This window comes from Podarcis bocagei, assembly GCF_964188305.1.
Source record: "Podarcis bocagei genome assembly, chromosome: Z".
Taxonomy (NCBI): domain Eukaryota; kingdom Metazoa; phylum Chordata; class Lepidosauria; order Squamata; family Lacertidae; genus Podarcis; species Podarcis bocagei.
The window spans coordinates 32,549,864-32,567,066 of record NC_138140.1 but is presented as its reverse complement, the minus strand read 5'-3'; the positions used below and the strand labels follow the sequence as shown (position 1 = coordinate 32,567,066).

Sequence of the window (17,203 nt, the reverse complement as noted above, 5' to 3'; positions counted from 1 at the left end):
AGAAGAAAGCCCATAGGGAAATCTCCGGGGACCTCTTTTAAATGCTGGTGGTGGGGAGCAAAGCCTTTCCCCCCCTCCGGCCTTCAGAAGAGGTCCAGGAAGGCCGGCGGGGGCCGAAAGGCTTTGCTCCCCACCGCCAGCATTTTAAAAGCAGTCCGGGATAGCAGGGAAGCGCTTCCCGCTATCGCGGATGGCTTTTGAAGGCAGGCGGGGGGGGGGAACAAAGACTTTTGGCCCCCCTGCCTGCCTTCCCGGGAGAGCGGAGAAAGGCAGCGCATCCAGGACCTCTTCTGAAGGCGGGCGGGGGGCGAAAGTCTTTGCTCCCCCCTGCCTGCCTTCCCGGGAGAGCGGAGAAAGGCAGCACGTTTCTCCGCTGTCCCGGACGGCTTTGGAAGGCAGGCGGTGGGGAGCAAAGACTTTTGCCCCCCGCCCGCCTTCAGAAGAGGTCCAGGACCTCTTCTGAAGGCGGGCGGGGGGCAAAAGTCTTTGTCCCCCCTGCCTGCCTTCCCAGGGGCTTTTACATCGCCCCGGACAGCGGAGAAGTCCTCCGCTGTCCCAGGCGATTTTAAAATGCCGCCCGCCAGCATTTTAAGATCGCCCCGGACAGCGGAGAAGTCCTCCGCTGTCCCGGGGTTTTTTAAAATGCTGGGGGTGGGAAGAAAAGCCCTTGTCCCCCCCCCCAGCCTTCAGAAGAGGTCGGGGGACAGACTGTCCCCGGACCTGGTCTGAAGGCGGTTTCCATAGGAACGCATTAATTGATTTTCAGTGCATTCCTATGGGAAACCGTGCATCGCAAGATGAAAAACTCGCAGGAAGAAAAAACTTGCGGAACAAATTAATTTCGTCCTGCGAGGCACCACTGTATATACACTATTCCCATCACACAGCTGGGAGACCGTTTTTGCTCATTTGCAAATTATAGGAATTGGGTGGGTTCCTGTCCATCAGCATTTTGAATAGTTTGTAGGCTAGCTGCAGCTTTATGTTCTAATAGGCTTATTCTTGGAAAGCAATTTCATTTTGTAAGGAAGTACTGAATTCAAGGTCCTGGAACAAATGATGAACAGTTTCTTTGCTAAGACTGTGGCAAGGAAGACTGGTTGATGTGAGGCAGTGTTAGTGGTTGTTTCTCTGCCCATTCCATTTTCCTTGTCAAGAGAGAGAAAGCTAGAAAGCCTCCCAGCCTCTGCAAACTCTCCTCTGTGTACAAAATGCTGGTGCGGGAGAGACCTTCCAACTAATACTGAACTCAGCCAGCCAATGCCGACAGCACTATAAGCCAAAAACTGGGCTACTGAGAAACCACTGGTGAGATATCTGCCTATTTGGGGGAACTCCAAGATTTGTAGAGGTGCATGAAATAATTAAAAAATTCAAAAAGGACTCCAAAATAATAGCAAGAAACAAAGAAATATGTGATCATATAGTGAAGGAACAGCAGGGGAGGTGAATGCATACTGAGGCTGTTAGCTGAGACTCAACTGGAGCTCAATACATGTTGCAACACCCACACCCTGCCATGGCCACCCCATCCCCAAGCTCTGCACAGAGATTCAAGAGGCCAGAACCCCTCCCCCACCCTTATAGCATTGCTTTGGAAGTCCCATTTGCCTCTGGCTGCGAAAAACACAAGGAGGAGGAGAAAGAAGAAGTCAGCTGTACCTGTTGAGATTTGAGGATTGCCTTCCTCAAATCTACATGGGTAAACTTCGAAGGGGTGAAGCAAGCCCTTCTAGGCATCTTAAATGCACTGCCCACCCTTCTTTTTGCCTAGCCATTATTTTCCATCACATGGTTCACTTTCTTCAAACTAATTAGGCTTTTCTCTCTCTCGAGCTCCCTGCAATCTCCTTCCTACTATGAAAACATTCCTTATTTGATGCTGTGTCTGACTGATTAAATGATGTTTCCAGGCTTAATGACGTTAATGCTATTTCCAGCCCACATTAGGGCTATATTTGTTATTAACAACAAACGCTGGCGGCTGAGCCAACATTAAAAGGACCTGAAGCACAGTAAAAGGCTAATAAGCGATTGGTCTGACAATATTCCCAGGTTAGCTTTTACAGAAAAGCATGTGGATTTGCAACTCAAAATAGCTCTCCCAACATTAAAGACAAACACAGCGCATTGGTTATTATTTACCAGAAGCTACCACTGAGCTTTGGAAGAACTGTTATCTGGCACTTATGGGTCTCAAACCTGCATCCCCGAGGAAGAAGCATCGATTCCTCCTGCTATACCATCACAATGATTGCACAGCAAACTGAATAAGTGGGAGATCTCCAGTGTTATTACCGTTAGGCACGTGTATCAGTAAAACTACTACTACTACTACTACTACTACTACTACTACTACTAATATATTGATGCATTTGAAGTGCCATAATATCAAAGTGCCTCCTCCCCCAGTGTTTGTTTTTTTAAATGAACGTAGAATCAAATGATTTTCAAGATTACATGGGATCTTGGAGGTCAACCTCCCACTGAGTGCAAGATCTATAATGCAGAATGAAACAATGGGAACAGTCCATACCATACAATTAAAGCACATCCAACATGCATTTACAGAACCTGGCTCCCCAACTGTAGTTTCCCATTCACAGAGCTACAATTCGATTAACAAACTACAGTTCCAAGCATTTTGGCTCAGACAGACTCAGGAAGACATGCGCTTTAAATGTGTGTTGGATGTACGATGGTGCGGACCCTGCCTGTTCGTATCCCTGACAGACGGGTGGCCAGCCTCTGCTTAAATACCCGTAGTGAGGAAGAGCCACCACTCCCCAGGGCAGCCTGTTTCCACTGTCAAACAGATTTCACTGCCATGACATTTCTCCTAATGTTTAGCTGAAGTGTGTTTTATTCCAGTTTCCACCCATTAATAATAATTCTAGCCCTGTCTCATGCAGCGACAGAGAAAAAGTCTGTCTGAGCCAAAAGGTTGGCCGAGCTACAAATATGGCTCTTATCTTTGCACAATAATAGGATACATTCCAGACCATGCAAAGGATAGGGGTTTACCTCCCCACCTCTTCCCCCTCTGTATCTTTCATCTAGACAAGCAGGAGTGGCTGCATGTCACAGGGTGGCATGCTCACTAGTGGACACTTTTGAGTGCTAAGCATCTTCACTTTTATGGGTGAGTGGGGATTTGGACTGGGGCTTGTGTCGAAGTTCAGACTTGGAACCTAGGGTTTCCTTAGCGGAGGAGCAGAGGGAGCATGAACTCTCCCTCAGCAGATCTCCAGGCTGCCAGCAATCCTGACAATGGAGTCACTGCATCCAGTGACTGCATCATTAATGAAAATGAATTCAGACCAATGACAATGGAGTCCTTAGATCTAGGCATCAATGACAATGGAGTCACTGGATAAGACATGCGTGGCAATGGATTCAGACCAATGACAGTGGTATTACTTCACCCTAGACTTCACACCCTAGACAGTGGTATTACTTCACCCAGAGGGCTCCACACCAGTTACCTAAATTTCTGGCTGGCTCATTCCATCCGGAGTCATAAGGAAAATGAAGAAGGTGAGCCAGGAGCTTCAGAGCCATCTGTGAAGTGCCCAGGTAGCTTCATGCAAGGCTACTTAGCAGCAGAGATAATTACATATACAGTGGTACCTCGGGTTACATACGCTTCAGGTTACAGACTCCGCTAACCCAGAAATAGTACCTCGGGTTAAGAACTTTGCTTCAGGATGAGAACGGCAGTGCAGCAGCAGCAGGAGGCCCCATTAGCTAAAGTGGTGCTTCAGGTTAAGAACAGTTTCAGGTTAAGAACAGACCTCTGGAACGAATTCAGTACGTAACCAGAGGTACCACTGTATGCACCTGTATGGATCAGGTTCTGGTTGAGAGTTAGGAAGGGGGTGGAGTCTCTGGCTCCTATGTAACAGCTCCAGTCATAACAACACCATACATTTAAAACACTATTATACCACCTTTAGCAGTCATGGTTTCCATCAAAGAATCCTAGGAACAGTGAGGGTACTGAGAGTTGTAAGGCGACCCCATTCCCCACAGAGCTACAGTTCCCAAAGTTCCCTGGATAGAGGCATTGATTAAACCACAATGGGAAATGCATGGTGTAGAAGATGAAGCCTCCATTAGAGCTTCAAGCATCCGTGCAAAGCCTTCCTGAACTGGGGAAATGAGAAATCTTCCCATTCCTAGTCCTACAATCAACAACCAGCTTACACGCAATTCAGTTCATTCTGCGCTTCTTAAAGACATATCCTGCAGAACAGGGAGTGCTAACATTTTGTTTAAAATTCTGATCCCATGGATGACTTACGGCAAGCCAAGATTCAAAAAGAGAAAGTTTCCTCAGCGGGACTGTAAAGGCAGGGATTTACAGTAGAGTTTTTGACAAAGAGTCTTTACTACAGAAGTGCTAGTAGGACCTGCTAATCACATTAGGCTAGATTAAAGATGGCAAGGAAGGCTTTCTAAATGGGCCTACTGTAGCTCTTCCTAATGTATAGTGTTCTTGTCAAGATGAAATCAAATTTCATAGTTATGACATTTCTTTCCAGAGTACTAAATGTTAACTTTGCTGAGCAGGCACATTTTGCAGCAGGGTAGTGGTGAAGGCAGGGAGAGGCAGCTTTGTTTTAGATAAATTAAGGCAAGGAGGGAGACACACACGATAACCTCATTCAAAGATGTCCATGAAGCAGACTCTTCTGACACTACAGAGAAGCAACTAACTTATACAACAGCTTGCAATAGGGTTTGCACAATTCAATCTATTGATTGCATTAATCCCATTTAAACATTATAATTGAAGTGACATATGGACTGATATTGGTGAGCATCAGCAAGGCCCACACTGATGCAGGCTCTGGACTGTCGTTTAACAACAACACTCTTGATTCTGGAGTCTGCCATTTTTGTTTTCAACAATGCCATGGATGATGACTCTATTGCAGGCATTCTATGGGGCGGGGGAGAGGAGAAGGCTGCTCTCAGGAACTGTTGGCTCCACCATAATTAGTGTGCGCGTACACACACACACACACACACACACACACACAAACCCATGAAGGCTGAATGAAAGAAGGTCTCAGTAATCACCACTGTGCTCTAAGTACTTGAGATGACTCCATTCATTGTTTCTATCATTTTCCAATTGCTCCAATTTTTGCTGTTTGGGGTTCATATATGTGTAATAACTCTTAGGACCTTGGAACTTCACTTCCTACTTCCCTGAGCTGTATGATTTGCAGAGCACATTACCTATGCATGACAAGTCACTCCCCTAAACCTTGCTGACCTGAGAGACATTCCCCTTGAACTAGAAACAGATCATCTCAGGAGAAAACCCAGTTTTTCTGTATTTATTTTCTCTGTGTGGAAAAGAGCTTGTAAATATGAGGTCCTCCCTTCTTGCTGCCAGGGTATATTCCAACAAGAGCTGCACCATGTGATTATGTTGATCGTGTAACTAAGCTTGGAGCCTTACCTTTATAACTGAAGCTCCTGCTCTTGAAAGAGGACTGTGCATCTGAGCTGCAGCTGCCATGTTAGCTATAGTGTTGAGATGGTTCATCTGATTCATAGCCATTGCCACCGAAGCAGGAGGTAGGCCAACTGGGAGAAGTGGGTGGGGCATCATCATAAAAGGCAGATCTATTCCTGTGGGGGAAAAACAGGCTGTGGATCAGTTAAACATTGTTATTTTTTTCATTCCTTAATAATCTGACATTTTACTCAAGACTGCAACTGTTCCATGGAATTAATAATCTATCAGATCTTTCCCCCAGCAAATTGCAGGTGGGGTGAGAAGAAAATTTGTGGTATCTGTGGATGTTACAAATAAACAGATGGGGATGGGAAGCTACATAGAGCCACAGGGCACTTTTAAAATGTTGGAAGTTTTTTCTGTCTGCACTGGAGGAGATGGAGGAAGAAGAAGAGAAGAAAGTGAGGGAACACAGAGAGACCAGAAAGATATAGAAATCTGTGGCTTTTTCTTTGAGGTGCTGAAAAGGAGGTATGGAATGATGCCCATTCTTTTTCCATCTGTTAATCATATAGACGTTGGTCCATTTGGACTGCCCTTGACAAGCCCTCATCTGCCTGCCTTCTTACTTGCAACCAGTTAGGGGATGGCTCCTTGTCATCTCTGGCTCCACCAACTGTTGACCCCCCTGCTTACCATTGCACTAGTCCCAATGGGCATTAGCCACCACTTGACACATTTCATTAATAAAATATTGTGTTTTTAAAAAATGATTTAAGATAACCTAAAATGATTAAGACCAATCATTACTTCCCATCCAGGTCAAAAGTGTGTAACATCTTGACCTGGAGTCCAAAACCAGATAGAGAGGGAGCCAAACAGACACTCTGAAACACACAGCTCCATCCAAGACCATAACCTCCAAATAGCTTCCAGAAAAAACTGTTTCTTGTTTCAGTTGTCATGCAATGGCCAGGACTGAACAGCTATAGGATATCTTGAATTTCATTACGGTGTGTTATCTTAGTTTATTTTTTAAGTATTGCTACTTTCCTCAAGCCCTTGGGGAAAGGTGAGGAATAGACGTTGAAATAAACAAATCCACACTGCAAACAGATGGCATTTTCAAGGGGCAAAGCTTTCTTAACAAAGATGGAGATAATATTTTAAGCAGAGTGAACCTGGGCATAAAACACTGACATAAATGGTAATTACAAAAGACCAGAAACACAGACAACTCAGGTGTATAACCCAGGTTAAAAATATGCAGCTGCAAGAACATGTCAGTGGAAAAAAATTCTTCAGTCAAAAAGATTCATTGTATAGCTGACCAGCAAAGCATTGGTTGCTCTTCCTGTTAAGTTTTACTGATGGGATGGCTTGTTTTCAAATTTATAATTATTATGAACTTTTAAAGTGTTTTTGTGGCTGAGGGCATTTTTAGCTACCTTTATGGTCCTGCACAGATGGAAAACAGGGCAAACACATTTTAATAACTATTAAGAGGAGGGGTGATCTCCAGGCTCATTCACATTAATCCAAATCAGCTTTCACCAACCTGGTGCCCTCCAGATGTTTAGGGGCACAACTCCCTTCAGCCCCAGACTTCTTGATGAAGGCGACACAAAATCATTATTCAGGTATCAACTGAAATGAATCTTGAGATCATCCCCCCTGCCTCCTACGCTTTGGGCTTCAACACACGCATACCCTTTTCTTCCTGCTCATGCGATACAAGGGGAAAGGAAATGTGCATTTTAACCTTAGAATATCTAGGACATCATACTGCAGTTTGATCTGGGTTTCTGTTAGTTAACTGTGGTTGGATTGGCAGCTTACTTTTAAGGCTTAGCTTTTTCCTCTCCTCCTCTCATGTGTGAAAAAGAAATATGTGTGGGGAATCTGACAGCCTGAGGCTTATTTATAATTAATCATACTAATAATTTTATTATTTGTACCCCACCCACCTGACTGAGTTGGCTTCCAACAAATACAACATTAAACATTTAAAATTTCCCAATACAGGGCTGCCTTCAGATGTCTTCCATAAGTTGTATAATTATTTATCTCCTTGACATCTGATGGGAGGGTATTTTCAGGGTGGGTGCCACTACAGAGAAGGCTCTTTGCTTAAACCAGCGATGAGGAACCTGTGGCCTTCCAGATATTGCTGGACTACAAGTCACATCATCCTATGTTGGCTGCCCCTGACAGGAACTGGAATCCAACAACAACTGGAGGGCAGAACGTTCTCAATTCCTGTTGTATATAAAGGATGGGGAACCTGCACCCCTCCCGATGTTGTTGGACACCACCAGTCCTATCCAAAATAATTTGTGGTCAGGGATGATGGAAGTTGTCATCCAGCAACATCTGGAGGGCCAGAGGTTCCCCATTCCTAGTATAGACTGTGCTTGTCATATGGACTCAATGCATTAAAGGGCTGAGTAAAGCAAAACCAGAAGGTGTGATTGTACTTGGAAGACAAAAGAAAGCCACTGTAGATGTTGGAGCACCAGCCCTCTCACCTCTCACCACAAGCACAGACGTGAAATAATTTCCACTGTCCCTCACAGGAGTAGCAGTTATGCAAGACCTTTTTTTAAAAAAAAAAATCCTGAGAAGAAATTTTGTGCTAGAGATGGACAGGGATGTATTACACATCCATCTTTAGCCCCGACCCGACCATTTTTATATTTATTTTTTCAGCACGTTAATCTGTTTAAATGTTATGTGCACCACAATCTTTGAAGATAGGGCTGGATCTGAATTTAAACACAAATTAATCTGATTCAGTGTTGGTCATTTGCTCTGCATTTTATGATTTTATAATTTTTCTGGCGTTTCGTTGATTTTATTGTACACTGCTGAGAGGTTGCCAGTTTAGAAATGTTAACAGAAAATGCTAAATAAATAAATAAAATTAACTGGTCACTTAGATGGGCTGTGGAACAGTGTGTGTGACATCTCTTTTCTTTAAGCAGTTCTACAACCTCACCCAACCCACCAAGCTCATACAAACGTAAGTCTTTGTTTCCTCATTGATGCCCCCCACAGCAGTCTGGTAATCTTTCCTCATACTCCATGGAGTTTTCAACCCTCCCAGACACCATCTGTCCGCACTGAGTTGCGTGCCTACTTAGAGTCCAATTGACATGCAAACTAAATGCAAACTACAAACGGAATTTAACAGCACATTGCCAGTTTTAAGGGACAATACATCAAGTGCTTTCAAAAGGGGGTGTGAAGGAAATGCATCTCATGTTCACAAATCAGACATAATGCCCGATATTCAATAAACCCTTGAATTGTCTTGCGGAAGACTGCTGAGTGATCAGCAAGACAACAGGGTGATCAACAATAATAATAAAAATAGTGAAATAATCTGAAAGGAAGGAAATAAATTTCATTTGCAGACCTTGAAAAGATACTAGATACTACAAATGTGTTGAACTCCTCAGAACAGAAAATGAAATTTAGCAGTATATAGAAGTTAGCTACTGTTATTCAGTGCGACACAAGAAGTCTAGGGTCTATCTTTTAGCCAAACAGGGGACCAGAGAATGCGTTATTATAAGAACCAGTGCAAATTGCTCAGTGTGTTCAACTAACGTTGGGAGTGATAATCAAGATACTTTGTATGTATGCATCACATATCCACAAAGATATGTATCTTAAAGTTAATTGCATAAACCTACCTTTAAAATTTTGGAACACAAATTAGAACATTACAATGCAGATCTTATTTCTCCCTCATTCGTTTGCTGTCACCCTTTCACAACTCTTTTCCTCCTTGTCGATCTGGCATGCAACCTATCTACATTCTTTTCCTTCTCCTGCCTGGACAAAATATTCTTTTGTGCACCAGGAAAGAAAGAAGGCTGTATTTTCCAATGATTTCAAACCACTAAGTTTGGCAGAATTACCAAAGAAACTTGTATGACAAGGAAACATTCTTTCCAGCTTTATTTCAAAAACCAAATGTCCCAATAAAATGTTGTTGTTGTTTGTTGTCCACTTCCCATTTGTTTGCACACACAAAAAAGTAAACAAACCCAAGCAAAAGTGCTTAGATTTCAGTGTAACTCATGAAAGATCTAGGACTACAAATTATAGCTTTGGTCCTAAGTATTAGGCCCAAGTTTGAGGGGGCTAATAACACCCCCAAAGATTGGATTAATGGGATGGGTGAATTCTAACATTTTGTTAATTGTGGTCTCACCTTTAAATAAGGGACAGTCAAGGTTCTTTCATTTCCTTTACCAAAATAATAAAGACAGTTGATTTCCAAGGACAGTGGTGGCTGGTACACATTGCAACTGGTAGGGCAGAAAGAATGGAGCCCAACAGTAGGTGGAGCCTGAGCCAAAGGCAGGTTGAGCCAACACATTCTACCTTCACCTCATCCTCCTACCCCCTGGATTTGTTGTAAGCAGGAAGGCAGACAGGTGGGTTAGAAAGAATCAAGACAGAGATTGGTTGGGCCATTTGCCCTAAAGAACCAGCCGCCACAGCCCAGGGAAATTATGTTCCTTGAATGTTGACTGGGCTGTTGAGAGCAGCCACACTGGTCACCTGAAGTAGTATTAAGGTTTTCCTGATGATGTAAATACCTTGTATTTAAGAACACCATCCTGACAATTCTTAGAATCCACTTGGCCCTCAAAAAGTTTCTAAGTATCTCCGCACACTTTTGCAAGGGATGAAAGTGTGGTAGGAATTTCAGTCCAGCTTTTTAATGTTTTCAGCTTTCCTCCCACACTTCTCATGGCCATGTGGAGGATGAAAAGGGGATACCATCATACATACTGTTTGTGAGCAGATGGTTTTGCTGCAGAGGGCTGAGAGGATGAGCACTTCCCAGACTTGGCTGCCCTGCCAGAGTCGCATGGCTGACCCCGTGATGGGATCCTGGTGGGATGGGTGACTGAAGTTTCTCTTTATCCCATGAAGATTCACTTCCACCTGGAAAAGAGTGTGCAAAGATTGGGTTTTGAGCAATTATTTTTCATCGCTGGCAAAGGGTCATGAAAAGATTTCTTCCCTACCCTGACAGGAAGATTACAAAAATAATAATAATAGTTAATTAGATGAAATGTTTAATTATGCATTAAGGTGGGGGGGGACAACAATACATAAAACTAACAAAAGAAAGGACACCAATATAAACTCAACACAGGACGTCTGTGAGGTCAAGAGTTTACTAAGATACAATCGGGCAGAAGAAAAGAGAAAGCCCATCTGTAAGGAGAAGAAAGATCTAGCAACATCCATATATTCTTGGCTGCTGCTGATACATAGAACTGAACATCCAACATATTGGATTACAAAATAAAGTTCCATCAAACAGCACTGAAAGGCTGTGGTTACTCTTTCCCTTGTAATAGGTGTAAGTTATGGGTTTGTTTTGTTTTGGTTTGGTTTTTTTACAGTATAGCAATAGACCCCACAGGAATAAGATGTTCAGGGACAATGGCTAAATGAAGTTCCTGCATAATGGATTCTAGACTTGTGCATGTGACATACCCATGGAAATGGAAAAAAAATAATGATGGAGAAGACTGACAAATATGATCAAAGGACTGATTAAAGACTACATGCATACAGAATATATGAGCTCTGACCAGGAAATCCACCATCCAGAATTCCCAATTATGTGGAAAGAGCCTATGCTGTATAACAGGAAATGGGGAACCAGTGACTCGCCACAGGGGTGCCAGCTTTGGCCTCAGATTATGGGTGCCCAATGGCACCCGTGACATAATGTGATATCATGACGTTGTGATGTCATGTTACATTGGCGCTTCACAGCGGTACTTCTGAGGCCCTGAAGACCTTTGATGTGATTTCTGGTTTCTACCAAAAGTTGTGTCAGAGGTTTTGCAGGACCTCGGACATCGCCTCAGAAGTCTGGAAGTCATGTCAGAGCCCTGCGGTGTGGGTGCCCAGGCCGCCAGGGCCCCCTATAGTTGGTGCCAGTGTCTCCAGATGTTGTTGGACCACAGTTTCCATCATCTCTGACCATTGTATTGGCTAGTTGTGACTGATTATAGAGTGGGAGTCCAACATCATATGGAGAATCATAGGCTCCCCATCTCTGGTATATAACCCACAGAGCATGGAATCTTTTCAGCTCTTCAAGTAAACAAGCACATCTCAGAGTGGGCAGCTGAAATGAATTTGCCTGGAAGTCAGGGCCAAGCTGTCCCTTGAAACACCATTAATAGTTGATGGCCCTTCTGCACAACTAGAAGAAGAAACAATAAAATCTAAAGACAACACAAATGTGTACCCATTGGCTGAATTTTGTATAGGTCAGAGAATTCTGTTTTTGTTGGAATTATTTCCAATTCACATCTTTATTACAGTCATAGACCAGCATAAGGAATTATTTCAGATAAGCCTGGTGCAGAATGTTGTGTGTGTGAAGTGGACTGCCCTGTTCTACGTGGCACATCTTGTTCCATGTACCAGGGCATGTGCATTTCCCGTTACAAGTCAAAGACACTCAAACTGGTCCCTCCCCCTGACTACTCAACCATTTTCTGCCAGCCCAAACCTCCCCAATTTTCTAATCTGGGCTCCCCCCTAAAAAAGGATTAAAAAACCTGAAATGCTAATTAAGGAATGCATTATTAATTTTGCCCATGCATTCGGTCCTGTGCCAATGTGCCACAATAATTTTCTACAGAGCAAAGTATTAAGTTAATGTTAATCAAGGTATTTTCTGTTATTTTCCCTTTTCAATGAAAGCATTCGATTAGATTTTGTATTGGTCGAAGGAGGTGGGGGTGGGGGGTGGGGGTGGGGAGGCGCCTGTCTGGGTTATTGACACTGCCAGGAATTCATTAACTTGATTTCCAATTAGAATCAGTAATACTTTGTTGGTGCGTAAGGGACAGTGGCAGGAGGGAAAATGTATCTTAATTGAAGATGAAAGTAACAGCATAGAAACACTCAACATTCTTTATGATAAGCACTTGGCTAATAAATGTGATTAATGCTATCAAACAGGGGGGAAAAATTGAAAGATCAATGATTGAGCAAAAAGGGAAACACTCCATCATTTTAATACTACAGCTAAGCTATGAATTACCTTTACTATTACAGATTTGTAATTTTCAAAAATGATGAGCAATGCAGTGACAAAGAAAGATACATTTATGCCAAGCTAAATTATACCATATGTTTTAATATAATGTGGCATAATTACAGCGGTGTTCAACAGCGCTGCTATATTTGCGTTAGTTGTGTCAGCACTTCCATCGTAAATTTAACACACTGTGCACTGACTGTCCCAAATTCACATTGACTGAAATAGGGTGCATTTCAAAGCATGGTCGTATTTGCATCTTCTGAAAGGCCAGTGTTCCAGAGATTAAACACAGTTGGACTAATGAGCACAAAGCAGACAATATGCATTTTGCATTCTAGAATTAAAAAGTTCCTTTTCCTTGGAAGTTGAGTTCTTATAGGTCAGCTTGCACCCACCTGGCACTCTCCACATGCTCGTAATCTAAAACTCCCATCAACTCCAGAGTGGTCAGTTATCAGTAATGATGGAAGCTGTAGTCTAAAACATCTGGTGGGAACCAGGTTGTGGACATTTTTTGACATTCTTTTGTGGGGTTACCTCTTCCCCCCATCACCAATGAGATTATCTTCAGGAATGATAGCATAGGTAAGTAGCTTCATCAACTGCAGTTTTTAGATTTACACCCCACATTTTTAAGGGTACACCTAACAATAAAAGTAAAATGTGGACTCATCCTTCTTCTTCTTTAAACTATTACATGGCAAAGTCAGGGTTGTTGGTTTTTTGCTTTACAATGTGTGTGAGAGGGGAAGGATTCAGTCCCTTTAAAAGAGCTGTCTTGTTGAACCAAATCCTTTAATCACCAGTTTTGTACTCCCTTCTCAACATCCGTTAATGTCAACAGGTCTACTCTGAGTAGGAGAAGGTTAATTGCCACCCTAAGCTTTTCCCCAAACAATCTTGGGAACTGTTAATTTATAAAGTGAGCTGAGAGCTTTTGGGAGACAGTTGTCCATTCTCCCCACAGAGCTGCAATTGCTATAGTTCTCTCTGGGAATTGTTAACTCTGTGGTAGGAATATGGGTCTCCTGTTAAAGTGATATAAGAGCCCACTAATTCTGGTTTCTAAAAGGGTCGATCTTTTTCTTTTATTCAGAATGAATATGTGAATTGCATGTACCATTATGTACAGTGGTGCCCCGCAAGACGAATGCCTCGCAAGACGAAAAACTCGCTAGACGAAAGAGTTTTCCGTTTTTTTAGTCGTTCCACAAGACGAATTTCCCTATGGGCTTGCTTCGCAAGACGAAATATCTTGCGAGTTCTTGCGAGTTTGTTTCCTTTTTCTTAAAGCCGCTAAGCCGTTAATAGCCGCTAAGCCGCTAATAGCCGTGCTTCGCAAGACGAAAAAACCGCAAGACGAAGAGACTCGTGGAACAGATTAATTTCGTCTTGCGAGGCACCACTGTAATTATACTGTGTCTACAAAAGTTAGCTAGATAAAACGCTCACAAACAACACTCAATATGGTGTCTGCATAAATTAATATATCCATTTCCTTAAAAAAAAATCAAAAAATCAAAATGTGTTCTGGATTGTGGCCAAAGTTTTCTAACTTTTTAAATAACGTTGGCAAAACCAAATGCAAGTTTTAAGGGCTTGAGAATTTGATCTCCATCACATTTTGCTAAGCACATTTTGTGTCACAGTAACGTAAAAAAAAAGAGAGAGAGAGGCACAAACCACCCTTCCTCCAACAATGCAGAGTAAAAACCTTACTTGCTTTGGCTTTCAGGAAAAAGGTTATGCTGCAATTTTGTTTATTTATTATTCCATTTATATGCCACTTTTCTCCCAAAGAGCTCAGGAAAACCATAAATGGTTTTCCCCTCACAACAACCCTGTGATGTAGGCTAGGCTGAGAGATAGCGACTGGCCCTAGGTCACCCAGTAAATTTTCATGGTGCGTTGAATCTGAGTCTCTCAGGTCCTAGTCCAACACTGTAATCACTACCCCACACTTGATTCTTTATAGTGATAAGCCAAGAGAGAGAAATATACATACAATCTGTAGTTAATGCTAAAGGCATTTGACAAATCAGTGGATCAGCTTGACATGGGCATATTTTTTTCCGACCAAAGGTGGCTAAACAAGAGGAAGAACTTTCTGACAATAAGAGCTGTTTGGCAGTGGAATGGACTCCCTCAGAAGGTGATGGACTTTCCTTCATTGAGGGTTTTTAAGCAGAGGCTGGATGGCCATCTGCCATGGATGCTTCAGTTGAGATTCTTGCATTGCAGGGGGTTGGACTAGATGACCCTCAGGGTCCCTTCCAACTGAACAGTTCTCTGATTCCATGTTGCCTTTGAAAAAGAACAACACATTTTCTATCATAATTAAGTCTGTCAAGGTCCACATCTTTTACTAAACAGTGGGTGCAGTGTGTAAATTAAGATGATGATCTGTGCCTGGGCACGTTCCAGATGTCTGAATGATAGATGCTATCCAAGAGGAAAAGGAACTGAAATGCAGGCCAATAGGGACACTACATATAAAATTTCAGTCAGAAACAGAACAAGTTCAGCTGAGCTGGTTTCAGAAATTGTATGGAAAGAAACAATACATATTACAGAGATGCCATCCATTCAAAGAAGGTGAAGATGACCTCTTAAGAGTACTGTTTTATAGGCTGACTACAAATGTTGTTTTCAGATGTTTTCAGATCTCCCCTTCCACATGTAGAACAAATGTCTGTAGGGGAGATGAGGATTATGGCACCAGCCTTATTCCTGACATCCCATGCACCACTGGCCCCAATTCTGAAAAGAGGCCTTTTAACGTAGCTAGGCACCCCTTTTCTATCCTTTGGCTCTCCATACAGAGTTGGGGTGTGGCAGTATGGCCAGCACTGGAGTCCCCAGTGTGGCGCTCGTGGGCGCCATAGCACCATCAGACATCCCCTTGTTGCCAACTTAAGGTCCCATAAAAAAAAAAAAATCAGGAATGAAGGCAGTTGCCTTTATTATATTGTTTTGGCCAAGACACTTCACTAGGATTTTTAAAAGAGGGTTTTATTTTCATTTTCTTCTTCTGTGAAATGGGTTCCCATGGCAGTTTCCAAAGGTGCCATCAAAATGTTGGGGACCCCTGGGCTTTTTAGTTCCTTTATATCCCACCTTTCCTCCTAGGAGCTCAAGCACATGGCCTTTCATCCTCACAACAACTGTGTGACTTTCCCTGTGTAGGAGAATAGCCGCCTCACACTGGCAGCATTTCCACCATCAAAATCTGTTGGGACAAATTCCTCAATTGCTTTTCGAAGCCAGGTTTTCTGGGGCGGGGAAGGTTCTGAAAAGGAACTCAAGGCATAAAATCATGTGCCCACACTCCAGGTATCGATCACTGGTTCTTCAAACTCGTATCTTCCAGGGGAAGGCGACTTTGTAAAATGCAAATTTGTTTCAAAGTTTTAGATGGACAGGAGGGAAATAAAAGTTTTCAAAAAACCAATCTAAAGTTCAATCGGCTGACAGCACTTTCTCCTTTGGTTTCAGATTCCTTCTATCTATTTTTAAAATTGTGTGGTCTGTCTAAATGAAATTCACACTGTCCACTACATCTATCTGCGTTTGACATTTGATTTGTTGCTATATAATTCAGGGAGGGGGAGGGGGAAATTGAATCCCCTAGTTGAAAGCAATAATGTCTTCAGTGTCCATGCCTGGTGAATTCTCAGAAGCTGGTGTGTGTGTGTGCACGCGCGCGCACACGCACATGAGCATGCTAACAGCCCAAGGGTGGGAAGTTCTGAAAACCTTTTTTTGTTTGTTTGTTTCCCATGGCAAAATGAAACAACAACAACAAATACCGGCTTGCAAAAATAAAGCAAATATTTACACTTTGTCTGCACTCTGAATCCATTCAAAACTGAGCCCAGGCAATTGTGCCTTGCCCCAGAGGACACCAGCGGGAGCTGCCGCTTGGCAACTACCAGCAACGGCTGGCTTGGCTCCATCATGGGCTGAGAGAGTTTCAGCTGCTCAGCACCACTCTCTTGCCTCGGAAGAGCCCTCCAGCAGGCTCTGCTCCTTAGGAGGCTCAGGTCAAAGGGGAAATGCCACCTGCACAATCCTGGCACCACAGGCACAACATACTCTTTATGTCATGGATAGCAGACTTGAATGTGATTGTATTGTGATAATATTTTGCAGGTTTCTTTGTGAGCCTCATGGAGAAGTGAAGTGGAATATAAGTGTTCTAAATAAATAAATAACTCACAGCAGAGGCTTGTCGTGGCCTTTTCTTCCACCAGCCTTCTTCCGCCAGGTGGCTACAACCTTCATGTTTAGAAAGGTTTTGGGGCTATAAATGGTGATCTTTTCTTTAGCTGAATAGTTGAGTTGTTTTTGAATTCAGGAAAACAACCAGCCTACTTTGGATTTTTATCTATTTGGATTCATTTATTCCACAACATTTACAGACCGCCTGGTTTTAATAAAACCTCAAAGCGCTTCACAAAAAATCGATAACTTGACATTATTTTTACATCTGAAATTGTTCTACAATTTAAAAAAAACAGTTATAACTGGGTTGTATGCAACATCCTATTCTGAGTAGACTCACTGAAATTAATGGGAACTAATCAATCATGTCCATTCGTTTCAGTGGGCCTACTCTTAGTAGGATTAACATT

The 17,203-nt window shown here is 42.8% G+C and overlaps 1 protein-coding gene across 10 annotated transcripts in view; it reads right to left on the bottom strand.

Annotated features, from left to right (window-relative positions):
- The window catches only part of DACH2 (dachshund family transcription factor 2), a 340,390-nt gene that overhangs the window by 73,137 nt on the left and 250,050 nt on the right, over nt 1-17,203 (bottom strand). For all 10 annotated transcript variants that reach the window (XM_081180171.1, XM_081180162.1, XM_081180164.1 and 7 more), the window contains 2 exons: nt 10,283-10,438; nt 5,474-5,646 (listed from right to left, as the gene is read on the bottom strand). In XM_081180171.1, coding sequence (XP_081036297.1) covers nt 5,474-5,646; nt 10,283-10,438 — 329 coding nt within the window. The remainder of the gene's footprint in view (nt 1-5,473; nt 5,647-10,282; nt 10,439-17,203) is intronic.